Source organism: Pleurotus ostreatus (assembly GCF_014466165.1).
Source record: "Pleurotus ostreatus strain PC9 chromosome Unknown scaffold_4, whole genome shotgun sequence".
Lineage (NCBI taxonomy): Eukaryota > Fungi > Basidiomycota > Agaricomycetes > Agaricales > Pleurotaceae > Pleurotus > Pleurotus ostreatus.
The window spans coordinates 1,204,080-1,229,714 of NW_023503159.1; the positions used below are offsets into that span (position 1 = coordinate 1,204,080).

Consider the following 25,635-nt stretch of genomic DNA (forward strand, 5'->3'; position numbering starts at 1 on the left):
GACCAAATTGTTACGACATGGCTCATCCAAAGCATTCACGCACTCACTTTAAGGCATGACGAAGCCAACAATGCCCTCGTTGTAGTAGCCCAGAGCCTGGGCGGTGCCGACCTCGGCGGCGTTGGTGGTGTAGAAGTGGTCGATGACGCCGGTGTGATACAACCTGTAGAGGGGGATACTGCCACAGACTCTGGATCGGAAGACGTGTCCGGCAACACCCTCGTCGGTGTACTTGTACTTCCAGACGTAGCTGTCACGCTCCTGGGGGTTGGTAGTGTAGAAGTGATCCTTCCAGTAGTCGCTGTAGACGCGGAAGAGGGGCGTGGTCTCCCTGGTCTTGCCGGTGTAGACGCGGCCGGCGTTGCCCTCGCGGTTATAGCCGTAGGTAGTGGCGGCGGTGTTCATCTCGTTGACATCGGTGGTGTAGAAGTGGTCGGTGTTTGCGGCGTGGTAAGAGCGAAGGAACTCGACGGGTAGGGCCTTGGGGCACCGCACTGGGTGGGATTCCAACTGAGCGGCGGCAGCCTGCACAGGTTGGATGGCGGGTGGCTTATCCATCTATAATGTCATAAGTGTTAGCGATGCATCTCGGTGCGGTGTCGTAAAATATAGCTGACCTTTTCAGCATCGGCGGCTGGGAGAGCAGAGGCCTGGACGGCCATAACGGCTGCAGCGAGGATGGCGAAGGAGAACTTCATATTGGCTGTAGGTTATTTCTGCGATGGAGTCGAAAGCAGTTGCCTGTCGATTGTTGGTGCTCTCATCGTCCTTTTATCCGAATTCCAGCCTGGACGATTCAGGCAGTATGACTAGCGGTGAGAAGTCAGCATCGCGCTGAGGCTGTCTCGACCATGCGCAGGTCAGGCAAACACCGAAGTGACACCAGCTCAACCAGACAGTAAGCATGAGGGCACTCTAGTATAGTTCTATCAGAACTTGATCGGTGGGGTCTCGTCTGCACCTTAGGGTGGTAAATTGGGGTCTATGGGCGTGATCGCGTAGACGAACGTGGAGTCCCGGAATAAATTATGTACCACTTTCATTTCCTATCTATAAAATCAAGCCTCTAAGTCCGCTATCTACGCCTTTGACGCAGCCGAGGCCTCTCTAAACCATGCGAGTAAGAAGGAGTGTAACTCTGGGATAGTATAGACTCATAAGAAGGTATCACACTAAGCACAGACTTACGTTTAATGCAACTCATGCTTCCTATGGCTTGGTACACAAAGACTATCGCAGCGCAAGGTGCATCAATCACGAGATAGGCATCAAGAGGTGATGCTCGCGGCGCTTCGGCCAGTGACGAGTACCGCAAAGGTCGATACAAGTTTACACATCTAATAGAATATTCCTCCAATGCTTCAATGCTCAGGGCATGTGGTCCCACTCACGTCCCACTCACCCTTCGTGTGCGCCGCGCTTACAAATATGTGCCAACATGCCCCAGTTCTAACAAGAGACGGCAAATACTGAATGAATCTTAGGCGCCCCGAGATTTTAAGGCCGCCACCGGACAAAAACCTACTGGGCCTCTGATCGTTGCGGCCTGTAGGTAGCTTGCTGTGTATGTGAATATATACAGCTTTACACGGATTATATGTGTTGGGAAACAGGGAACTTTGTTTTCAAGGGTAAAGGGAGGAGGGCATGCTTTCAGACCAGAGGTAATGCTTCAGGAATTGTGCTTTGGATGTTGAGGTTGTGCTTTCGGGACACGGAGGTTGTGCTTTCGGAGGCTGGGTTGTGCTTTCGGGACACGGAGCATATGCTTCGGAGGTTATCCCTTCGGGACAGGGGTTATGCTTCGGAAGTTGAGGTGAGCTTTCGGGACACGGAGGTTGTGCTTTCGGAAGTTGAGGTTATCCCTTCGGGACAGGGGTTATGCTTTGGAAGTTGAGGTGCGGTTTTGGAACATGGAGGACTTTTGCTTCTGAATCAAAACACTGCTGAACTCAAGCTTAACTTCAATCCCACACAAAAAACAATAATCAAGATTTATATTATAATACAACTCCTTGTTGCATTTCTGAAGTATGCATCCTAGATCGACTAATCATGAGCCTCACTGAAATTGAGGGACTCAGCCCACTCGAGTGTGGTAATCCAAACGAGCCTCCTGGAGTTCATGTCAGCAACATTGATCATTGGCAAGTTTTGAACAAAGGTGTTCAGTGCTTCAAGTTGATCTTCAGAAAATGGGCATCTTGCATCGGTCACTTTGACGTGAGGCATATGATCTGGTAGATCAGAGACAAATGGGTTTGATGTTCCATGGTGGTCAGAATTGTGGGTGTTGTGATGTTCACGAAGTCGTTCGTTCGAGATGTCATCCCAGTCAACACCATAGGCTGCATATTCTTCATCTGTTGAAACCACCTCTTCTTCCTCCTGATCTAGAGGCCCCACCTCGCCTGAGCTTGCTGGTACCAAGCCACGCACTCCTCGTGTAAGCATTCCCTCTGTGTACAACTCCCTTGGCGTGCGATTCGGTTGTCCTCGAAGTGATAAGCTGTGATTGTTCCATGCTTCTGCCCACATAGCAGCATCATGGTTGAGTGCCGAGAGGAATAAGTAATGTAGAAGCCAAATGTGAGCGTTATTGTTGTGGTCAAGTCCATCGTGGATTTCAAGATGATGGAAAAAGTCCTTCCATTTCTTTCCAAATCCACGAGTGACATCCACCCACAAACGCTCGATGCGTATGTTGTGGACACTTCTGAAAGCAGCGTAAATGTTAAAAACATAGCAGTAAAATATTTCAACCTACTTTCCCCATATATATGAACCTCTTCCCAAGCCTCTCACCTCCTCCATTATTGCCGCCACAAATAAATTCTCCAAACCATGATCACCACGGACACGACTTGGGTATCCAAATGTCTCAACAATATCTTCAAACAAATCCGCCACACTTGAGGCTTCATTATTTGTGTGAACTCGGATGCCAACCACAAAGCGAGAGAAACCGTCAACAAATCCATGAATGACGAATTTCCACTGAATGAGACCTGCCATATTGTACTCAATCAAATATGATGTGCTGATCATCTGGCATTTCTCACCGTGCTGGCCATCATGATGCCAGAGCGAGTTGGGTCCTGGCACTGAATATGCTCTTCGGTGAAGTCGTTGTGGAGCAAAGACACCTTGTGGAGGACCAATAACTCTGTTGTAGGAGTCCAAAATTCTTTGACGAGGTACACGTTTGCCAAGTTGCATCAAGTAGCCATCAATCATGCGCCGTCCAAAGGTTGGGAATTGGTTGTAGATTTGCAGCATGATTCCATCGAGTTCTTCATCAGTAAGCTGGGAAAGATCACTACTCTTCCCTGCACTGTAAACACGTCTGATGGTACCGTCAAGATCCACAACATCGGAGTATACTGGTGGGCCAGGCTCAGAGAGCCCATACGAGACCAGCAACCGGCGGATTGTGCGAGCACTACAATGGAACATGTCCGCCACTTCTTGTCGAGTTCGTCTACCAGAAGAGATGGTCGCCAAAACTTCTCGGTCAATCTCAACTGCTGGCCTTCCCCGTCGACCACCACTACTGCGGGTTCCAAGTGACTGGGGTGCAATATCTGGTACGTCGTTGGATGTTAAGGCAGCGTCTTCAAGTGTGCTGATCATTAGATCGATACTCGTTTGAATTGAGACTCGAGTCTCCACATCCAATGCTGTAGACACCTGCAGAGATGGTCACTATAGATCACCTCTTAGCCTCCCCGGAGACCACTTACTTGTTGTATTTCTCCTAGAAATCGGAGACACAACTGTTTGCAGCAATCCAGAGCAGCAACATTTCCTGACTGTGTCTGAATTGCCGTGGTCACTGTCTGACACAGCTCTGCATATGCCGTCCGTAGATTTTCCAACGGAATGGACATCATAGGTGAAGCGATGGAATACTAACCTTCACATTTCACTTGATCCTTGATCAATCTCCCCTGAGTCACTCCTATCTGAACTCGAATGCATCGATCATCGTAACTCACTCTCACTTTTACAGTCACTATTTCATCTCGTCGTCGGCCCCAGCATCCAAGTCAAGTCGGCAAAGGTATCGCGAACGGAGAACACCAATGTCGAATCCCATCAACCTGAAAAGTGGCATGACCTTGGCACCACCTCCCAGCCCCTTGACGCAAACAAGGAAGACGACACCCAGGAAACCGAGCAGTCACGTACTCGCGTTCTCGATTCTACCCAAAGCCAGATGGATGGACGGCCATGGTGTTGTAGGTGAGCCCCCCGAGTCAGCTCCCTCCCCCAACTCACCGCGCGATCACTCAGATTCGCGAACACGCTCAACCCACTCCACCCTCCGCTCTTCACCCCAACCAACATACCCGCCACCTCAGAAAACCCTCCAAAAAAATTCTTGTCAGTCGACTCTCGCGCCAAACAATGGGCTGCTATATGCGCTGAATCGCCACTCGAGGCTGGGGAAGAAACTCGGACCGTCGACGCTACGTACGTTGAGTCGTCGATGTATGAGCTTGCGTTGGCAGGCTTCAGGGCGCGAAAAGATAATGGGAGGACACAGAACGGGCGGGGAGGGAGGATAAACGAGAGAGTAGACGAAGGTGCGTACGCACTCACTTCTAACATCGCGCATCACTCGCTGATAGTGTGTCCCCTCCAGTGCCACAATGATATCCCCACCTCCCTTGCGGCGAGGAATGACAATACCACCGCCAACAAGCGGCATCGTAAACGCAACGACGAGACGCGGAAGCCGGATACCAAGCCTCGCACGCAGGGGCGACGATAAGCGCAATCGCAACCGCAACCGCGAATATGGATACAAATACGAACACAAACACGCAAACGCAAACGTTCCGACTCAGACACACGCACACGCGCACACGTCCCTCGCATCTTGATACAGCGCCGTCTGCTGATGCTTAGCCTCTTCCAGCCACGAAGTTGATTTCCGTGTCTTGTGTTGGGTTGCGCCGTGTTGTCTCGATTGATTGGGTCATTGCCAGGTGTGGCTCTTGTTATGGAGTCGATGCACATCCCCATCGTGCACTATGTTTGCAAATGTTGATGCCTCGTGTGCGTACAACCGTCTCCATCGTCGCCAGGACTTGTTATCGCCACGGAGTCGGCGTATCCCTCCCTCGTATTCATGGTCCTTGAACGTCCCCGCCTGGCCATCATCTCCCTCTCGAGCCTTCGCACTGCCGTCTCCCTGTTCTCAGGCTCGCGCTCCCGCACTCCCTCCCTTCGCCTGTATGTTGTTGGCGCTGTTTACTGCTTCTCTCCATTGAACAGCGTGTAGAACACAATACCGTGCCGGATACAAATGCTCGAGACTATGCACAACGCCGACCTTTTGAGGGACATCCACGCTTGGAACGTTGCCGCTATGTCAAAGCAACAATTCTCGCTACGATCTCTGCAGTTTCGCATATCGACTTCCGCCAACTCCCCTGTCTCCCACCCCTCCCGTCGCCACAGCCACCAACCACCAACCACCAACCACCGACGTTGATCAACACCCCCTTCGTCCGCGCCCGTTCTACTGTCTCGTCCTCGACAGTCGACGATCGTTCGACGGCCTACGTCGTACTGCCATTGTCGTGGTGTCCTTCGTCGTGGTGTCCTGTCGCCCCCGAGCATCATGCGACATGCGTCATGTTACAGTCTTTCGTTTGCCATTTGCCGTCTATGTCCTCGAGACCGCTGGCCTTGGCAGCGGCCCACCACCACCCTCTTCGTTTTCTCGAACCTCTTTTTCGTTGATCCCCATGTCATTTCCCGTCTACCGTGCCAATGCCATCTCGTATCTGCTCGCGGCAAATCCGGCATGGGTCGCCATTGGGTGGGTCTACCAGCATCAGTGGCGCACTTCTCGTTCCGTGGTCTTGAATCTTCTCGTTCTGCCTCCCCCTCCTTCTTCTTCCCGCTCTATGTTCTCGGTGCTCTGCGTTCTGCAGTGTCTATCAGCGGCGTGTGGTGTCGTCTCATGTCGTCCACGAGTGCCGTAACCTTCTTCATTATGCATTATGCACCGTGCGTAGTGGTCTATCGTGCATTCAATATGTTTTGCATCCGGGGTTCGGGCTTCAAGGTGCCTATTAGTGGCGGCGCAGCGTTGCGTCCTTCTCTATGTTCTCGCCTCTATGTTATGTTCTCCAACGTCTATCAGCGGCGCCGCCACTCGTCGTCATAATGTCGTAACTCCTCCCATCTCTCTCTTTTGCATTATGTATCACGTATCATCGATCATCGTTGTTCCCTTTTATCGTCTTGTATCCCAATTTCTCCCTCCCGCGTCGCCCTCGGTGGCGTACGGCCGTGGCGCCTCTCTTCTCTGCCATTATTCGTCTTTCCGCCCATCCTCCAACCCCCTTCTCATTATTCTATTCGCGTGCACGCCTTCAGAACCTACTGGCGGTGTGGCGTCGTGGCGCATTGCGCCGCCTTCTCAGCCTTTGCCCTCAACCGACGGCACCTCTCTAGTCTCCGCTCCACCCCATGACCATGGGGGGACGCTGTGCGCAACGGACGGCTGGTGTATTGGAAGCAGCGATGAGAAGGGAGTATGAACAGGTCAGTTACCCTTCATGTGTCGTCGACAGTCCAAACTCAGGTACTACATCGGTGAGCACTCTATTCGCTCGCCACGCTCGCCACTGACGCATTTGATCACTTAGACGCAATCCTTGGTCACTGACTCCTACCTACGCAGTCTACCGACTACTCGAATGCGCCCCACGACGTCTCGCCCCTAAGCTTGCCGTGAACACGGTTCATAACGTACCCCACGGCCCTTCACCAAACCACCTACCAACCAACTCCTATGCACGCTGCGAACACAGCCCACAGCCCTCAAGATCCTCCACTACAAGGTCGCCGCCAGGGTTTTCTGCATATTCAACGAGCAAGATTTGCAGATTGCCCACCTCTCCGAACCGCATCAACAGCAGCAACACCATCAACAGGCCATGCAACCTCACGGCGCTCCCCCCTCACTCCAACCTGGCCCATCCTCGTCCACTATCAACAACACATCCTTCAACTTCGGCGCTAACAACGGCAGCGGACCACCACGGCGGACCTCGTCGGGCATACAGCCGGGAATTGGCATGAGTGGAATGGGTGGAAGCATGCGAGCGCCGGGGAAGAGCCTCCTTACGTTCAAGCACATCCTCAACCGGCTCCAGGGCGAGCTCCAAAAGAGCCGTGAGACGGGGACGGAGCTGCAGAGCCTCAATGGGACCATGAGCGAGGAAGCAATGCCGTTGTCGACGAACGGGGCTCCCACTACGCATCTGGGGCGCTGATAAGAGATAGATGTAGATGGCGCCGTCAGTAAACAAGACACGACACGACACGCCACGCCGCGCTGGCTGGGATGGCGACGAATGAAACCTCGAAATCTCGAACACTCGAAAACTCTGTCAACGTGGTGCTCGAAGCACCGAAAGCTCGAAGCACTGAAAACTCGGACGCTCGACCACCCGAAACCTCGAAAGCTCGCACGCCCGAAACCTCGAAACCTCGAACACTTGGATACTTCGATACACGAACACTCGACCACTCCAAAACTCGGATACTCGCTCGAAATTTCGACCCTAAGAAATAGTGAAAGCTCGAAAACTCGGATACTTGAACACTCAAACACTCGAAACCTCGAACACTTGCAGGCCTGACAACTCCGTGTCCGCGTCCGCTCCGTGATGGGTGGTCTCTGGTGTCAACGAGGTGCTCGATGCTCGATTTACATCACACGTCGCACGTCACACATTCCACATTTCACATTACAGCAAGCAAACAAGCAGGGTGTGACGCGACGGCGCTGTCCTGGGAGCGAAAGCGAACGCGACATCGACGAAGAGAAATATGACGAAGAGGACGACGGCGCCCTGAATAGGACTTTTTTCGAGTCTGCATGCATAGAGGGGTGTATGGGATGCGAAACGAAAACGAAGGCCGTAGAAGGAAGGGACTTACGTTGTATGAAATAGGGGTGGTCGAGTTTTCATAACGAAGTTGTTTTGGCTCGTTACTGAAACTCGACCATCAATGACATCGTTTGTTTACTTGATCCACAAATGGACTTGAACTCCCACAGCCATGTGTTTTCCTGCAAGTAGCGGTGAGGCCTAACTGTTATACCAGGTGTTTCTTCGATAACTGTTCTTTCTGGCCCTCACACAATGTTCGCTTCAGCAACAGAAAGAGGCAAGTTTCAGTTCCTGTCTTGTTTTGACAAAGAACTTGACAGATCCTTAGTTTCACCGCCATCTTTGGCTTTGTATGGAAGACCGAAGGATTTCTTAACAGCCTTTGAAAGTCCCGTTTTTGCGGATACATGCTGGCATTGGCCAGCATCCGACGTCCGAGTTGACGAGCCAGTGGAGAAAATCCTTATCCCTCCACCACCATTGCAGAATCCAAACCCTAAGCGCTCTTATCCTCAGGCCCAAGAGTATCATCTCAAAGCTGATGATCGCTTTACTCGTGGCTATCGGTATGGAACACCCTTTCTAGAGAGCCAGAAGGACATCCTGAAGGCACGCATGCTGAGTGTCGATTCTGTACCCCAAGTTATTCCCAGGATCTTTGATGATGGCACTGTTCAATATGATCCTCTGCCTGGCATGGTTCGCATGGTACCTGGAGTACCTTTCACATATGAAATGCCCGACTCGGAGATGGTTGTCACCATTGGATGTCTACATACTCCCGACTCTCTGAGGGAATATGGCAAAGACGGGCTTCAAGCCTTGGCATTCTTGGAGGAGATATATGTTCGTACTTTCGGAAGAAAGGGTGACGAAACTCAAGGACTTCCAGAGATCAAACCGATTTATAGCCTTCCCAATCTCAAGCGTAATGCCCGCTCTGGACCTGCTGTAGCAAACTGCTATGACGGATCATATAGCCTTGCCTCCACTGTCGGAGATGGCGAAGGGTCAGGATGCTTTCTCCCTGCTGCTCAAAATGACACCATGATGGCGAAAAACACTATTGGTCCAGTATTACGTCTCTTGCATGACACTTGGCGGATACTCTTTCCAAAGAGCGTCTCAAAGATGGAGTATGATCTCGTGGAATTCGACTCCATCGATAATAACACATTCTCCTTTGGCGGACTCGATCCTGGACCAACCAGCCTTCAGATGAACGTAACTTCACAAGGTTGTAGCTTCAAGGAGGCAATTGGCGCCCAGGGTTCCTGGCACACAGATTTTAACGATTGCCCACTGCGATGGAGTATGATTGTAATGTTGTTGCGTATCCCCCTCGGTAAGTTTCTCCACATGTTTATTATGTTCTTGACTGACATGTACTAGGTGTCGATCCTGGTACATTCACTCTAGGCAGATCAGGTCTGTTCGTACGCCATGGGGACTACCTCATTGTTGTGCTATTTATGAAAGGCCAAGACATGCACTGTGGCGGACCGCCTTACTGCCACCCTTCAAAGTGGGAATCATATATACAAGAGGTCGCTCATTTATATGATTCCACTGATTCAACAAACCGGGTCGTATATGTCTGCTATCCTTCTCGAGCTGCCACCGACCGGTTTACCAATATGGCTGTAACTCCGTCAACTCACTTTGGCAATGCCAACGCCACTCTCCCTCACAAAATCTCTCAACGAACTTTCGCAACTCACGGCGAATACATCCTTGGGGGTGTAGAGGTTTTTGCAAATCGCCTAGGACGTGAGGCTTTCTACAACTTTTGGAATACTCTTCAACTCTGTGGCCTGACTCTCGATCTCGACCCAAATCACATTCTGGCTAATATCTTCTACATGAACGGCAAAACTCGAACAAGATTGCTTCCTAATCCAGATGGGTATCACCCCATTCATAACCGGGATTGGCTGGTTCAGATGCGTGCATATTATCAGTGGTACACCGGAATATGCAATCGTATACTCATACCCATTCACAAATCAGAATACAAGAAAAGACTGGCGGCTACAATGGGCTTGAATGATAAGCTGCAGGGTTTACCTGGTGTACCTCAGCCAACGGCTCTTTGTCACCCTATTCAGCAAAGTGAGGAACAGAGTTCACAAAATCCAAGAAGTAAGTTATATACAAGTGTTGGTTTACTATTTCCTGACGATTCACAGGCATAGACAAAGGCAAGAGAAAAGCAGTCTCAACCAGAATCACCTCCATGCCTCTTGCCAAGCGTCCACATCGAACAACCACAAGTCCAGTCGAAACCAATATGGAAGTTCCAACAGAGCAAGGGCAGAGTGGGCCTGAGTATGAAGTCGAGGAGATTCTTAGTTACAGATTACAGGTGTGTTTTTCATCTCACCGAACATAATTCTTCTCTAAATATAATATACTTGCCAGTTCAATGAAGGACCCCAGTGGCTTATCAAGTGGAAAGACTATGATTCAAGACATAATTGCTGGTGTTCTATACACGAGCTAGAGTAAGTTATGCTCTGTACTCCAGAATAACAGAAACTGAGCTTGATTCCTCAGAAATTGCAAGGAAATGTTGGCGAGCTATAATGAAGAACATGGGATAGAGGCTGTCGAAGGATATACCCAAGGGGTGTATTCATTTGAGACGATAAGCCGATTAAAATCCCTTTTTGATTCTGAACGACTTCGCAAAGAACTTGAAAGCATACGGGCGGAGCATCAGGCTGAAGAAGGTGTTTATCCCAGAGTCAATGACTCTGTCCTTGGGCAAACCTTGAAGACTGTCCGCCAATCTATTACGGGTCGTGCTGCGCAGAATGCAATATACCGAGAAGCATATCAAAACATACATGCGACTCCAGGTCAATCTCTTCTAACGATCTTTTCTCAATTCTCTACCGTTGGAGCAAGTCTACCAGAAGCAACAGAAAATCTTCGGATCTTGACGATTCTAGGAAGAGCCCAGAAAGCCGACATCTGCAGGACATTGCTCATAGTCTATGATTGGTTTTCATCATCTGGGCCGCGTATTGCGACATATATGGTCTCAGATGTCCTTAAGGGCAGCTCTGGAGACTTCCAAGAATTATATCCACAAGTGGCATCACTGGTCGATCTGGTTATACGCTATGTTCGGAAATACTTCCAGCACAAGGACCCAAAAGAGAAAAGAAGGGAGAAGCGTACAGGTAACGTCTTTGTTTTTCTAAACATCCTACTAGTATTGAAGATCTTTGTAGGGGTCACGCCAATATCTGAACCAGATATTCCATCAAGAATAGAGGCAGCTGATTTCGAAAGATATGGACTAACACAAGAAGGCTCACAAAGACGATTGCCAAAGTTCTTGGATTTACCGACGATCGCCCCACATCGAGTTACTCATGAAAATACGAGCCTCACCAAGGCGTGTACCATTATCCTTGTCGACCTTTGGGCTGCATTCTACATCGAGCCTCATGTCAAGGCGATGGATCCAATTCTTGTAGGAACTAGCTCAACAAAACGGAAGACAGACTGGATTGCTAGAGCCATCTGTCGAGGTGCTGTTCTAACACGCTTAGTGGAATGCTTTGGGAGTGAAAGCATATTCTACTCCTCTGAAATTGACTGGTTCCTCCGTACTCCCTGGGTCGTCTTTGGTAACGCTGGAAAGAACAACAACCGTGCACGGATTTTCTCTACCCAATCCATCAATAATGCTCGTGAGCTTCTAGCACCTATGGCAAGCATTCTCAAGGTGACACTAGCAGAAAATGAAACTTCCAAAACACTCGCAGACGAGATCTATCAGATCATATACAAAGATCTATTATCAACAGGTCATGAATCCCATGCACAAGGAGCGACTGGTTCAAGACGTACCACAACAGGACGAACTCCAAGAATACTTCAGCCAGTATGGGGACAAGTATCCTCTGAATGTCTTATTCCAAGTCACGACTCGGCTATGCTCAAACCTATCGCATTAATCCTCAGAGAAGCTCTGAACTACCGCTTGAACCAGCCCTATGAAGAAGAAATACTACATTGCATTCTCACTGGTCATGATCCAACGTCGATACGACCAGTACCCAATGACCAAGATCACTTTGATCCAATTCGTCAATTTTCACAATCAGCAGAGCTCTTTCATAAACATCTTAGCCCTTTGTTGCTCGTCACAAGCCATGGGTTATCCAACCTCTTTGCTTGGTTCAGCACAGGTCAAGGCAACGGAACAAAGGAATTCCTAAACATGATATTTCCCTTCTTCTCAATCTCATCAGATTCACTTCTCTCCAAGTTCGATCAAGGTCTTACGCATAACAAAGCTCTTTCTCATGCCAGAAAACCTATTCTGGTCACAAACACCAGAGTTTGGGGCCAACCAAGCTCACAGCTCTCGCTCTTCTCTTACCAAGTTGAAGGAGTTACCGAGAAAGAGGCGATGGACTCGAAAATTTCAACGCTTTTCTCTGATGACATACGATCACGCTGGAAAGATTTCCTTGGATCTCTCTACAACCAGGATCCGTCCCAGTATACAGGGCCTCGGCATAGCTGGTTGGAATGCACTCATTTCTTGAGGTCGTTCATGGTTGACGGCTTCAAGTCAGACACTCTAACCATGTTGCAATGTGCAAATAGTCTTGCCTTTGCTGGAATCGTAGACCCTCCAGACATTATCACTATGGGCTCGTGGATCTTCAACCATACTGGCCTTGGTGCTTACCGAGGACTCAATGAACTTGGCTTCAAAATCAGTAATATCACCGAGGCGGTTGCTGCATTTGCTATGGTTCACAACCACTTGCTTACGCATATTGGAGAGGACGGCAAGAATACTTTAGGCATGGCCTCTGACTGCTCAGCCATTGCGGTTGAACATATCCTTTGCAAGGTGACAAGATGGACAAAAGTGCTTAAGGGCAGCCAGATGTCTTGGGATGACTTCGAGTGTCATACTCAGTCGTCTCCAATTCCCTTGATGCTTTCTGAGAAGTTGATTGACGACGTTATAACATGGACAAAGGTGATTATTTCTAGTTCTACTAGTGTTTAATAACTCACAATTTGAATAGACCTTGGGTTGAATGAACACGTCAAAATTGTCTTGTATTATTTATTCATTGTAATGTATCTAGTGTGTAGTGGAATATAGTATGTGGTAGTGGTGTCTGCGTAATGTATTTAAGCATTATTATACGTATCAGGAGCGTCAATAAGAGAATGGATCCAGGCATCAAACTCAGTTGTAATAGAGAGATCGGCTAGAGGGGGTGCCCCAGTTCTGAGAGTCATAGCCTGATTCATCAAAATCTCAATCTCGGACGTGCAAACATGAATAGAGCCACCCTGGGATGAAGTTAGTGGTTGAAAAAAAGAAAGAAGTAAAAGAAGACTTACAGATAGAGCTGCGAGTCGGGCTGATATGTTATTAGTATCATCAAAAGCGCTCCGAAACGTGATCTGAGGCTTGTTAGCTTCATGAAATCAGTAGGATGTGAGACTTACATGAATAGCAGAACGATTGATGTCAACATACTCACTACCCGTTACACATTTAAGTAGAAGTCGGCTCCTTAAGGTATTATCTCGGCTATCAATGGTTCTCTTGTCCTCATTGACAACGATAGAGTCGGCCCGTGGATACCCACTTCCTCGAAGATAACGCTTGAGATGGGCCATCCAGCCTTCTTCATCCACGCTAAGACCTAAAACTGTATTTGAAGGTTGAGGTCGAAGTAGATCAATGACTATGTCTGGAGAGGTGACTCGGCGTCCCATGCCAATAGCTGCAATGATCTTCTCTGCAGTACCAGCGTCATGAAAGGTCTGGAAAGAATAAGTACAGTGGTGTAAAACAACAAAAATGGACTTACGTCTGTTAATGAACTCCAATTTAGGCGACGGAGCAGAGCATGAGAGCCATCGAGGCCCTGTAGAACATGTGTATAAATCTGCGGTTTTGTGGTGGCCATAACAGCAAAGCTCCCAAATATGATGCGTGCTGCGATCTTTAAGCCTTGCGATGTAACAGAAAACCCGCTCCATCGGTAAATCAGAGAAGCCTAGAATAATACATATATTAGAAGTGTTTTAGAAAAGATTCCAAGCTTACCATGGGTGGCGCACTCTCTGGAAGAAATTCTATAATAAGGTTGAATGGGTCAGTCCCAAGAGTGATATCGCCTTCAGTAAATGTAACTGAGCGTGAATGGTGTGTAAGGGAGGGCCAGGTGTCCAGACGAGTGAAAGTTGATGGAGCAAGAGCGTGAATGAAAGGAAAATGAACACTGTTAGTGAAGGAAGTAACTAAGTACGAAAGGAGAAATGGTGAAATAGGAAGTAAAGGAAAATCAAAGAGAAGAGTCAACCGAATCACAAGTCCATAAGTAGCAAACATAGCTAGGTCAGATGGCTCTGGTTCAACAAGTTCGTCTGATATAATAGAATAGAAGCCTTCTTGATTTTCATACCAATGTTGACGGTTTTCGTTAATCATATATTGAAGGAGAGCTTGCCAGAACGATTTCATTGGCCCTGCTCCAACTCCCGCACCGCTAAGAAGATGATAGTAAGTGAAACGAACAAGCAAGAATCAAATAATAACATACATCCAGACGTCGTAGGGGTAATTTGGGAGATTATCCAGGGAAACATTCTCGAGCTCTACCTCGGCAGGGGGAGGTGTTGAGTCGCCACCTAACAAACTCAGGAGTTTGAGGAAAAAAGCTTCTGCGGCCGAGGCAGCGTCGGAACTTCGAATACGAATAGTTTCATCATCTTCGGCATTGCTGTTTGTCATACTCGATATCTCTTCCCTCCATTGGACACCATAAGGATAAACATCTTCGTACTTGATGGGAGGAAACCCAAGAGGAAACTGTTCGTTTAAGGTAACTGGACTGGGGTTGCTAGTGTTGTCTGAGAAAAGAAGCGGCGGCGGGGAATGGGGGGAGGCAAGTTGCAGTGGTGGTAGCTGTAGATCACGTATGTCGTCTAGAGAGTCTTCAGGCTAGTTAAGTGATTATTAGACATTGGATCAGCAGCTGATTATTCTAACTTCACTTACTTCAGGCTCCTCTAGCACGCATCTATCCTCATAGCAGCCAAAGGCACCAAGATGTCGCTCATTGAGGCGAGGAGTCATAAAGCCAGACCATAATCTGACAGCCAGGCAGGCGTGTATTATGCCTGGGACCGGAAAATCTGGAATTGGCCCGACAATGACATGATCTATTGGTGCTAAAAGGAAGGTGAATAAACGATAGATGCAGAAATGTTATTGATGATTACCAATGAAGACAACTGGGATGCTATCTGAAGCCCCCACAGGCGTGTACATGCTCCATTTGTTACAATGCTTTTGAAGGTTAGCGATCGTGGTATTGATTTGACAGCTTGCAGGAATAGTTTGACGAAGAATGGGCCCCAAATGACTTCTGGGCTTTTTGTAAGCGTTCAGAAAATGCCAGTATGGCTTGTTTGGCGTTGGATTTGGATTAGGGCCAGGTCTTGTTGGACTGGATGTCAAAATCGGGGAAGTAGAGGCAGACAAACGGTGTATTTCCATATGGTTTACTAGGGCAGTGTTGATATAATTCACAATGGTGTCGCATTTGTTGCCAGAGTAGTTGATCTCAAAGGAGAGAGAAAGAGAGACAGCGTTCGCAATGAAGTCGTCCATTTTCTGAGGCACTGGAGCACGTAGGGTTGTGAATAGACCTCCAGAGGATGTCTCATAGGAACCTTCAGTCTATAAAGACTAGGTAGTATCTCGCAACTTCAATGTATGAACCGTAGGACGTACTGGTTCAGGATGAATGACAATCTGAAAGCGAAAGTCTTGGCGCCCTGCTTCCCGACCTTGTCTCCCCGCACGTCCTGTAGAATGTAATGCAGAGCTTGACTGACGACGACGATTATTACTAGTAGGTAGAGTCGTCACAGGTAAAGGTGCAAAGGGAGAGGTTGCAACCCCTTGTCGTGATGATGATGGTGGAATCTGCGAGGAGGAAGGTGGGCGGTGCCTGATGGCTGCCTCTTGCCGTCGGTCATTGGTGGAGCCTTGATTCGAGGAAGTAGGTGGTGTCCAAGCTGGAAATAATGATATTCCAGGTCCCATGATACGCTGTGAGCTGAGTGGGGGAGCCGTGGAGGCTAAAGGAAGGGGAATGGACGACGGGATTGGTGTATGCTGATAATAAGGCTCGCCACAGTGACTGCAGGACGCTGTTGGTCCTTCATTGGCCTTGTATTATATGTTCAAAATCAGTAAAACAGACTCGATGAGAGACATTACAGCTAGCTCACAGAGGTGAATTCTGATGTGGCTTCACGACACCTGCGACTGGGGAGCATTGGGACTGCTGAAAGGGCATGGCTCGTCACAGAGTGCTGACAGGCACAAATCCTGGCGCCCGGAGACTAGATATTAGATATATATCAGATTCAAACCCTTTTCAATTTATGATGTGAATAGATCTTACCGCACTTATGAATCCTTGACACCGACATATTGTGCAGGGATGAGGGACCGAAGACATTGCCAAGTGTGTAGAAGGGGGGCATCTACAAGGTGAACCCCTCACTGAGCAAGCCACCAAGCAATAACTGTACAGGTTGAGCGGAACAATCCGCTGTCGTCAATGTCACTATCGTTGAGCAGAAAGGAAAACGTGTTACGACGTACTGATCACTTGAACAGATTTGGCATGAGCCATTCCTTTTCAAGACTCCCATATAGGCGTGACCATAATCCCAAAAGCATAACCCCGAAAGCATAATCCCGAAAGCATAATCCCGAAAGCACAATTCTGAAAGCATGATCCAAAGGCACAAACATGAAGCCGACTCAAAATGTGAATATGTATGTTACATTCCAAATACATGAACATATCTTGTGGATACCAATCTTTTTTGTCCGCTCCGGTCCTTCATACCGAGATGTAATATCTTGAATTTGTATCTCTAGTGGTCCCGCCTCCTTGACCTCCGTCTACTAACCGCCCACCGTTTTGCAATTGATGTTTGATTGTTGCGCGTATTTACTGATCTTGTTTCAGTCCGGGCATGTTGAAATGGCATGGTTATGCACTGGTCCGTGCGCTTGTCGCCTGCACTACGAGTTTCATCAAAACTTCAGAAACGTTTCGCCTCGCACAATAAGCGTGAAATGACCAGAAAAGGGAAGTCAATTGCCTGATATAGAGCATTGAGTAGCCATGACGCGTATGTTTTATCATGTGACCTGACGACATGTTCATATTCCACGGGCATATAAAGAGGGCTTGACTGTTTCAACGACGCGTCCCCGACTTTCCTTCCTCCCACTATCACCATGCCCAAACTTCGCAGAGGAAAATCCAAGCCCACCGTTACGATCCCGCTTTCGAAGACCGGCAGCGCCAAAGGGACTCGCTCGACGTCCTCGTCGGCATCGCCGACATCATCCACGGCTATAAGCCCAATCACGCCCAAGACGCCCGCTGATGAGGGCTTGGAGTTCTTTCAGTCAGAGGTTAGCCAGGGAGAGCCTCCGATCCGCGTTTACGAGCTCCGCCTTGATGTAGATGGCGGTCCTCACAAAGATAGATCGGTGCATTCATTAAGGTTCCGTATACACGTGCATCACTGAGCTGGTCTTAGTACATTCGCTTGCCGCCAGCATACACGCCATACATCCTTCGAGTGTCTATTGATGCTGGCACTCCTGCCTCTAAAAACGGCGTTTTCAAGACGAACTTTCCGTTAAACGGTGGTAAATTTAGCAGGGATAGGTTCGCTGAGAAGAAGTGAGTTGTATAGATCCATATATCTCGCATATATGCACTAATCTCCTGCTGCCTTCGCCAGATTACCCACAAACTTCTCCAAACCTGTACAAATAGATCTTCCGATATCGCAAGCCGGCGCCTTCGTGTTCTGGGTAGAGTACGACGGTGAGAAGCAGGGTGAGCGGGTAACCGGTAGGAGGGGATACTTCAATATCGACCCGATCCTCCGGATAAAGAAACGCAGCCCGATTCTGTCTGACGATCTCAAGCCTCTCCCTCCCTCGTCCGGAGCGATCCTTCAAAGCGATTCTGCCAACTTGCCGCTGGATGGCTTGGCTATTCTCACCGTTGTATCAAAATGGATGGGACCCATTTCCGACTGGAACAAACACTTCGCCGAAGCAAAGGATCGGGGTTACACCATGCTCCACTACACTCCTCTGCAAGAAAGAGGCCATAGCGACAGCCCTTACTCGATTCGTGATCAAACCAAATATGACCCATCTATGTTCGGCGGCAAAGTGGTCGAAGATGGTGGTAAGAACATCGTAGAGAAAGCGCTGAAAACCGCCAGAGATGAATACGGGCTCCTCAGTCTCACGGACGTCGTTCTCAACCATACCGCGGATGATAGCCCCTGGCTCCCAGAACATCCGGAAGCTGGTGCGTGATACCATATTCTATTTCATTTCTATCTAACGCGTCAATTCAAGGCTTTAGCCCACATAACTCTCCTCACCTGGAGCCCGCCCTTGAATTAGATACTGCTATCGTTGAATTCTCTGCATCGCTGGCAGCAAAAGGCTTGCCAACCTCAATCGGCTCTCAACAGGACGTCGATACATTGGCCAATGCCTTCGCGGACGAAATGAAGTCACTTAACTTGTGGCAATATTACGTCCTAGATGTCTCAGCAACAAAAGCGTCCATCAAAGGCGCCCTTGAATCGGGTGACATCGTTACGTGGGACGGAGTAGATGTAGCTGGGAAGAACGTCGTGGACCTTGCGAAAGCATTGCGGGATTCCAGCAAGATTGACGGCCTAGGCTTATTCTCTGGCCGATTCAAAGTTAATGTCCCTGGGCCTGTTGCTGCCGGTTTCGTGCAAGCTGCATTTGTTGACATAACGGACGTAGAGGCGTTGGCTGAAGCGTGGGCGAGGGTGATTGATGTCCTAAATGTCCCCCTGTATGAGGAATGGGAAGACGATACGAAGGCCGCACTTGAAGGTATCAAGAATAGGCTCAAATACACGCGACTGGACGAACATGGCCCCAAGCTTGGCGCTATCTCTCGCGAGTTAGTCTATGCTTACCTGTGGATTGATTTACGATGACTGATGGTTTTTCGCGTAGTTCGCCACTCGTTGAAAGCTATTTCACCCGGTTGTCGCCTCATTCGGATGCGGATCCCTTGAAATACTCTCTCGCAAACAATGGGTGGATTTGGAACGCAGATCCTCTCCAAAACTTTGCGCTCTTACCATCCAAGGCCTATCTACGACGAGAGGTTATCGTCTGGGGCGACTGCGTCAAACTCCGTTACGGCGATGGCCCCTCATCAAACCCGTGGCTTTGGGAGTATATGTCTAGCTATGTTACTTCCTTGGCATCGACTTTCAATGGCTTTCGCATCGACAATTGTCATTCTACCCCTCTACAAGTTGGCGTCTATATGCTCGACGCCGCGCGGGTAGTGAACCCAGATCTGTACGTCTGTGCGGAGCTCTTCACCGGAAGCGAAGAAATGGACTTGTTGTTCGTCAAGAGTCTAGGTATCAACAGTTTGATTCGGGAGAGCGGGAATGGCTGGGATCCCAAAGAGCTGTCGAGATTGTTATATAGGCACGGCGTTGGCAAACCAATCGGTACGTACTGCTCTGAAGTAGCGCTATCTGCCTAACTGTGAAACTAGGATCCATGGATGGTGCCTGCATGACGACTGCAGAGGAGTTACCACCACCCACCGGGAAGGGTCCAGTTCGACAATGCACCGTAACGCCTCTCAACGGATCTATGCCACATGCATTGCTTTATGATCTGACTCATGACAACGAATCCCCGTTAGATAAGCGTTCAGCAGAAGATGCCCTCTCAACTGGCGCTCTTGTTACCTTTTCTTACAGCGCAATAGGGTCCGTCAAAGGCTTTGACGACCTTTATCCCAAGCTCTTGAACCTGGTGGGCGAAAAGAGGCTTTACGAAGTTCCAGGAGTAGGAGATGGAAGTGGGATCAGCAAGATCAAGAGGACCCTAAACGAACTGCACCTTGAGATGGTTTTGGATGGCTTCGAAGAGGGCCATGTACATCAAGAAAACGACGTACGTCATTCTCGTCATGTTTCGATGATGTTTCGATTCACCTCGCGCAGTACATCGTGCTTCACCGCGTCCAGCCGTCCACCCAAAGGGGTTACCTCCTAGTGGCGCATACTGCGTTCTCTAAGGGCTCGAAGGATCGAGGATACCGTTAGTGCCATTTTCTCTGTCGACTGGCCCCAGTGAACGTAGAATTTTAGTAACACCCGTACGCTTGCGACGCACGAGAGCCAAATTCATCCTGGGCTCTACACTCGAGATATCCTCCTATGAAGTGCCAATAGACGCCAAGACATTGCACGGTCTTCCAGCTTCGCTTACAGAGATGCCTACGGTCGTCGTTCCTCAGCACATCGATGCTGAGGGACCGTACTCCGAAATCGCAGTTCCCGAATATTTCCCTCCAGGAAGTATCATGGTTTTCGAAACGCAGTTACAGGAATACGACGCGTCCCTTGAAGCTTTCTGCGCATCCGATGCTCAGAAGGCATTCGGGACATTGGATTTAGTCGACCTGAACGTCGTATTGCATCGTGCGGATGGTGAAGAGAGAGACGCGACGCAGGGTGAATTTGGAACGTACGATGTCCCCGGATTAGGGAAATTGGTTTACTGCGGATTACAGGGATGGATGCATCCCTTGCGACATATCATGCAGTATAACGACCTAGGGCATCCACTTTGCGGTCATTTGAGGGACGGTTCGTGGGCGTTGGATTATATTGTCAACAGGTTGCTCAGGTAAGTTTTCTTGCTACACCATCGGCCTTCGCTGACGCCAACCACTTAGGCAATTAGATGATTTACCTAACCTCAAGCAACCAGCAGAGTGGTTCAAAGAACGCTTCGACCGCATTAAATCAAGCGTTCCGAATTTCATGAGGCCGAAATACTTTGCCCTCGTGGTATCCACCGCGTACAAAGCTGCACGCCGAGCTGTCATCGAGCAGTCGTCCGAGTTCGTGCTCTCAGGGCACGACTTCACCCACAATCTCGCTCTGTGCTCTGTTCAGATGCATGGTTTAGTCAAATCAGCGTCCCTTGACCCCTCCAAACCTACGCCATCTTTAGCTGCGGGTTTGCCTCACTTCGCGGCTGGCTGGGCTAGATGTTGGGGGAGAGATGTGTTTATCTCGTTGCGGGGTTTGTTCTTGACCACAGGAAACTTCGAGGGGGCGAAGAGGCATATCCTTGCCTTCGCATCCACATTAAAGCATGGCTTGATACCTAATCTCCTGGATTCCGTACGGAACCCTCGGTAAGCCATCACTCTTTCAACTGTGTCTTACTTCAACTCACTGGATTACTCGAAGGTATAATTCGAGGGATTCTCCTTGGTGGATGGTGCAGAATATCCAAGACTATGCGACAATGGCACCAGACGGGTTGTCGATCTTAACGCAACAAGTGAAGCGTCGTTTCCCCAAGGATGATACTTGGGTCGCTTGGGACGATCAGCGTGCATACGCTTATTCTAGTTCCATCGCCGAAATTGTCCAGGAAATTCTTCAGAGGCACGCTGAGGGGATCAGTTTCAGGGAATACAACGCCGGTCCGAACCTCGACATGCAGATGAAAGGAGAAGGATTCGATATCGACATCCGAGTAGACTGGGAGACTGGGCTTATCCTAGGCGGGAATGCTCACAATTGCGGGACGTGGATGGATAAGATGGGTGAATCAGAGCGGGCAGGGACGAAGGGTGTGCCCGGTACCCCCAGAGACGGTGCTCCCATCGAAATCACTGGACTACTGAAAAGCACGCTAAGATGGTTGGCGGAGCTTTCAGCTAAAGGGAAATTCCCGTTCAAAGGGGTGAACGCAACTAGTGAGTGCCGCACCTGCACCCGCAACTACGACTAACACATCTGCAGTCAACGGAGAGCAGCAGCTCGTCACTTATCAGCAATGGGCTGATTTGATTCAGCACTCCTTCGAAAAATGCTACTACGTCCCTGAAGACCCCAAGGACGACGTCAATTATAACATCAACACCAACCTTGTCAATCGACGGGGTATCTACAAAGACGTTTACGGTTCGGGAGCTGGGCGTGAATGGTCTGACTATCAGCTTCGTTGCAATTTCCCTATTGCAATGACAGTGGCCCCTGAGCTATTCCACGACAAGCATGCTCTCGGTTCTCTACAGATCGCGGACAAGGTTCTCCGCGGTCCACTGGGGATGAAGACGCTGGATCCAGCGGATATGCAATACCGTCCTGTTTATGACAACTCAAATGACTCCACTGATCCATCCATCGCGAAGGGACTAAACTACCACAACGTAAGTACTAAATTGGCGTCGAGTTATTCTAGATATTGAAAGTTGACTTGTGGACAGGGCCCTGAGTGGGGTTGGCCCCTAGGTTATTTCTTGCAAGCGTACTTGCACTTCGATACCCGAGTAGGATCGGGTGCCTCTGTGAGTCCTGTCCTACGTTCGTTACCACATTTTGTTCACGGTCCGTAGGACCCACAGACGACTCTTCACCACCTGCACCGGATTCTTTTGCAACCAAGAAACCACGTTCAAAACGACCCATGGGCTGGGCTTCCTGAGTTGACCAACGCCAACGGTGAATATTGCTCTGATTCCTGCAATACCCAGGCGTGGAGTTCCAGCACCATATTGGACTTCTTGGAGGTAGTGAACAAGAAATACTCGAACGTTGGCTGATGTCGATACCTTCCTGTCTGAATGCTCTGCGATACCTCGCTCTCCTGTAATTCATGACCTTTGTTGTAATCCTTAGAGCAATAGAATCATCCGTCTGAAAGGTTGTTAACATTGTGAACATATCTGTATCTGGTAGCCAGCCGGCAGTAGGACGGAGAATTATTGTAATGAGTATAGATATTTGCTAAAGTCTCCGCTCGGAGCGAACACGGGCAGCCCTAGTCCCCGGCGGTGGTTCATAAGGTCGCTGCTTGGCTGCTCTATCAAGCTCCTGCTTTACCTGCCATGCCTTTGTAAACGGAGAAGGGATAGTATTATCGACGCTAGAGTCCGAAAGTGCTGCAGCCCGCTTCGGAGTTTTGGGATTAACTACTGGCTGCGTCTTCGCGGAACGCAAACGAGCTCGGATACCTGGACTAGGTACGACATCCTCGTCGGAATCATCAGAGGGTGGTGACCCGAGATCCCGCTCCATAGGCCGTGGTCCGTTGCGGTTCCTTGTCGAAGATCCGAGACTGGGATGACTGAGGACGCCCGGCGTTGCAGGGAGAATCTTGGTGTCAGCTATAGGAGACATTCCAACCGATGAGGTCGCACTGATGGCGGGAGAAGCTGGCAGAACTGACCCCTTGATCGTGTCTCTTGTTTGAGCATCATCTGAGTCAAGGTCTGAACCTGATTGGCTTTGCTCGGGGGAGTCACGGTCATTCGGGCCAAACGACGAGTGGCGCGAAGGGGTAGACAATGAGCGAGAGACCTTATGAATGGCGTCAATCTGTCTATCGTCTGTATCCAACGATTGCTCGTCATCAGAGTGTTCAATAGAGGATTCCCGTTGCGACGCAGCAGACACGTTTTCAGATCGGGTGATATTAGACCTCGTGCTAGAGTTAGCTGGATCGGCCAATAGCAAAGCTTCAATATCTTCTTCGTCCTCTTGCGTTTCAACAGTCGGGTATTGAGACTCGTCCAACATATCGTACCCGGTTTGGTCGAATTGATCATCCACGAACCCGTCATTTGGATCTTGAATATCCGGTTCCTCGTCTTGTATCTTGGCAACAGGGGTTTGAGATTTGTGAGACATATCATGGCCGGTTTGGTCGAATGGATCACCCACTGATCCGGCATCTGAATTCTCAATAACTGGTTCTTCGTCTTGCGTCTCGACAACAGGATTATGAGCTTCGTGGGTCATATCGTATCCGGTCTGGTCAAATAAATCGTCCGTAGACTCGTTGTCGGAGTAGTCGGGCTCTTCCGAAGGTGGTGGTTGCGATTCGTGGTCACGAGGTCTTTCCTTCGGTGGACTTGGAGTTGCGTTCGGGTTCGCTGCCTGAGCTTCGCGGACAGGTGAAATTCGGTCGCCAAACATATCAAAATCGCTATCGTCCTCTGAGTCCGAGTCAAAGTGGATCCGCCTTTCCTTTCCTTTCCTCGATGGTTGCAGGCGGGGAGATGATCCTACGAGTGTTTGTTGAGACGTTCGTGGTAGTCTAGGGGCAGTCGCAGTCTGGGAACTTCTGGGTGGAGATTCGGGATCGAGGGTTTCTACTGGAGGGAAGCTATAGTCCACCAACGTACGCTGCGTGTTCGATGGCCCAGGTTCGGGATGGAAGTCGCGCAAGGCGTCGTCAAAGAAGTACCTTAAACGCCGATATTTAGTTCATGTCTATAACAGTCGTTATCTGAGCGTACTCAATGTCGTCACTGGCCGGGGCATTGAGACTGATAGCATCCTGGGATGCACGAACTTCATCGTCCCTGTCTTCTTGGATTCTCGCCCGCTTCAATGGGGATTCATCGCCTCCGGTATGACGACGGGCCCGTTTGCCGAGAGTGGCGGATTCTTGCTGAGATATATGCTCTGATTGTGTGCTACCTCGAGGACGCCGAGCGCGTTTTCCAAGGTTGGCCTCTGCTTTCTGAGTATCTACAGGGCTTGGGCGAAACGACGGGCTCAGGGAAGCTCGAGGATCTGCTTCCTCATCTGTGCGCTCTTCTTCCTCCTCGCGAAGATGGTAAGCGTCGTTGTAGGGTCGGCGGTTCAATCGGCGGTCTTGTATATGGAGTGCTTCCGGATTAGCAGGTCGCGCCCTGACAATGTCAGCAACTTTGCTGTCGAACCATTGCCGTTTGTTCTTATAACGGGTCCGCCAGCTCTCCCAAGGATGGTTTCCTGCCCACGGAATCTCAGGATTACTCTGTTGGGGGTCAGAAGGGGGTCGGCGCATTGTGCACGGGGATAGCTTACACATAGCTTGCTGTAAATAGCATTTCCGGTTCGTCCGCCAGACGCAGGATCGGGCACCACGGTAGCGAGGTATTCCGCGAGGTGTTCGTCGTCCCTGGGTGTAAATTCCCTGCGGCCTCGCCTACGCGTCAAATATTTCAGCAAACGCGTGAAGTTAGTTAGCGGCAACTTACTGTTCTCTTGGTGGTACGCCTCCCATTGCTTTCCTTATGACAACAGGCGTGAATATAGCACCTTGCCTGATGCATGCTTGGACGAAATTAAGTCCTCGGAAGCGTAGGTTGGGGAATGTCAGTCCATAAGCTTGACCGAGGCTCAGCAGTGTTCGTCCACCGCGCAGATGTTTCTCATCCACGATACTAAAGTCCGCATCGCTAAGCCGCTCGACAACGGTTCCCCCATGCTCCTGGACCCCGTGAGCGCGTCGGACGAAGGCACGTACGTGATTTACTAACCTTAATATCCGCTTCTAGTTTTTGACGCGCTCCTTTCCTGATTGAGGCGTCCAAGTGAAAAGCCAGAGGGCGGCCGTCGCCCTCGAAGATCTGTGACTTTGGGTGTCAATGATGTACGCGTGAAATGGAAATACACGCGACTCAGGACTCACGGGCATGAATCAACAAGCTTCAACAATGTGGCACGCCGTCAAGAAGATTAGCGCCGGTCGGGCAAGTCCTTATGCGGATGTCGGGATATTCCCACG

General features: G+C 49.6%; 7 protein-coding genes across 7 annotated transcripts; 3 read left to right on the forward strand and 4 right to left on the reverse strand.

Moving 5' to 3' along the window:
* Window positions 1–48: 48 nt before the first annotated feature.
* Window positions 49–698, reverse strand: PC9H_006220 (uncharacterized protein; the record flags this gene model as incomplete). The annotated part of the gene is made up of 2 exons (XM_036775771.1): window positions 49–558; window positions 618–698. The coding sequence occupies 2 exons, from the start codon at window positions 696–698 to the stop codon at window positions 49–51; spliced, it is 591 nt and encodes a 196-aa protein (XP_036631790.1).
* A 1,351-nt stretch (window positions 699–2,049) lies between these two features.
* PC9H_006221 (uncharacterized protein) lies at window positions 2,050–3,890 on the reverse strand (the record flags this gene model as incomplete). The annotated part of the gene is made up of 3 exons (XM_036775772.1): window positions 2,050–2,716; window positions 2,768–3,690; window positions 3,744–3,890. 3 exons carry the CDS (start codon window positions 3,888–3,890, stop codon window positions 2,050–2,052), a joined length of 1,737 nt encoding a protein of 578 aa, XP_036631791.1.
* Window positions 3,891–6,489: 2,599 nt separating this feature from the next.
* On the forward strand, window positions 6,490–7,298 carry PC9H_006222 (uncharacterized protein; the record flags this gene model as incomplete). Its single annotated transcript, XM_036775773.1, has 2 exons — window positions 6,490–6,564; window positions 6,834–7,298. 2 exons carry the CDS (start codon window positions 6,490–6,492, stop codon window positions 7,296–7,298), a joined length of 540 nt encoding a protein of 179 aa, XP_036631792.1.
* Window positions 7,299–8,174: 876 nt separating this feature from the next.
* Window positions 8,175–12,997, forward strand: PC9H_006223 (uncharacterized protein; the record flags this gene model as incomplete). The annotated part of the gene is made up of 7 exons (XM_036775774.1): window positions 8,175–9,267; window positions 9,315–10,064; window positions 10,112–10,287; window positions 10,344–10,426; window positions 10,479–11,110; window positions 11,162–12,936; window positions 12,986–12,997. The coding sequence occupies 7 exons, from the start codon at window positions 8,175–8,177 to the stop codon at window positions 12,995–12,997; spliced, it is 4,521 nt and encodes a 1,506-aa protein (XP_036631793.1).
* Window positions 12,998–13,094: 97 nt separating this feature from the next.
* Window positions 13,095–15,594, reverse strand: PC9H_006224 (uncharacterized protein; the record flags this gene model as incomplete). The annotated part of the gene is made up of 9 exons (XM_036775775.1): window positions 13,095–13,259; window positions 13,311–13,373; window positions 13,419–13,739; window positions 13,787–13,975; window positions 14,026–14,200; window positions 14,282–14,467; window positions 14,522–14,922; window positions 14,980–15,152; window positions 15,204–15,594. The coding sequence occupies 9 exons, from the start codon at window positions 15,592–15,594 to the stop codon at window positions 13,095–13,097; spliced, it is 2,064 nt and encodes a 687-aa protein (XP_036631794.1).
* A 1,653-nt stretch (window positions 15,595–17,247) lies between these two features.
* PC9H_006225 (uncharacterized protein) lies at window positions 17,248–22,678 on the forward strand (the record flags this gene model as incomplete). The annotated part of the gene is made up of 13 exons (XM_036775776.1): window positions 17,248–17,505; window positions 17,556–17,701; window positions 17,763–18,346; window positions 18,397–18,982; window positions 19,039–19,550; window positions 19,598–20,004; window positions 20,055–20,151; window positions 20,202–20,742; window positions 20,792–21,259; window positions 21,315–21,829; window positions 21,876–22,285; window positions 22,343–22,423; window positions 22,472–22,678. The coding sequence occupies 13 exons, from the start codon at window positions 17,248–17,250 to the stop codon at window positions 22,676–22,678; spliced, it is 4,812 nt and encodes a 1,603-aa protein (XP_036631795.1).
* A 184-nt stretch (window positions 22,679–22,862) lies between these two features.
* Window positions 22,863–25,545, reverse strand: PC9H_006226 (uncharacterized protein; the record flags this gene model as incomplete). Its single annotated transcript, XM_036775777.1, has 6 exons — window positions 22,863–24,324; window positions 24,377–24,882; window positions 24,933–25,053; window positions 25,106–25,338; window positions 25,388–25,477; window positions 25,540–25,545. 6 exons carry the CDS (start codon window positions 25,543–25,545, stop codon window positions 22,863–22,865), a joined length of 2,418 nt encoding a protein of 805 aa, XP_036631796.1.
* Window positions 25,546–25,635: the final 90 nt, after the last annotated feature.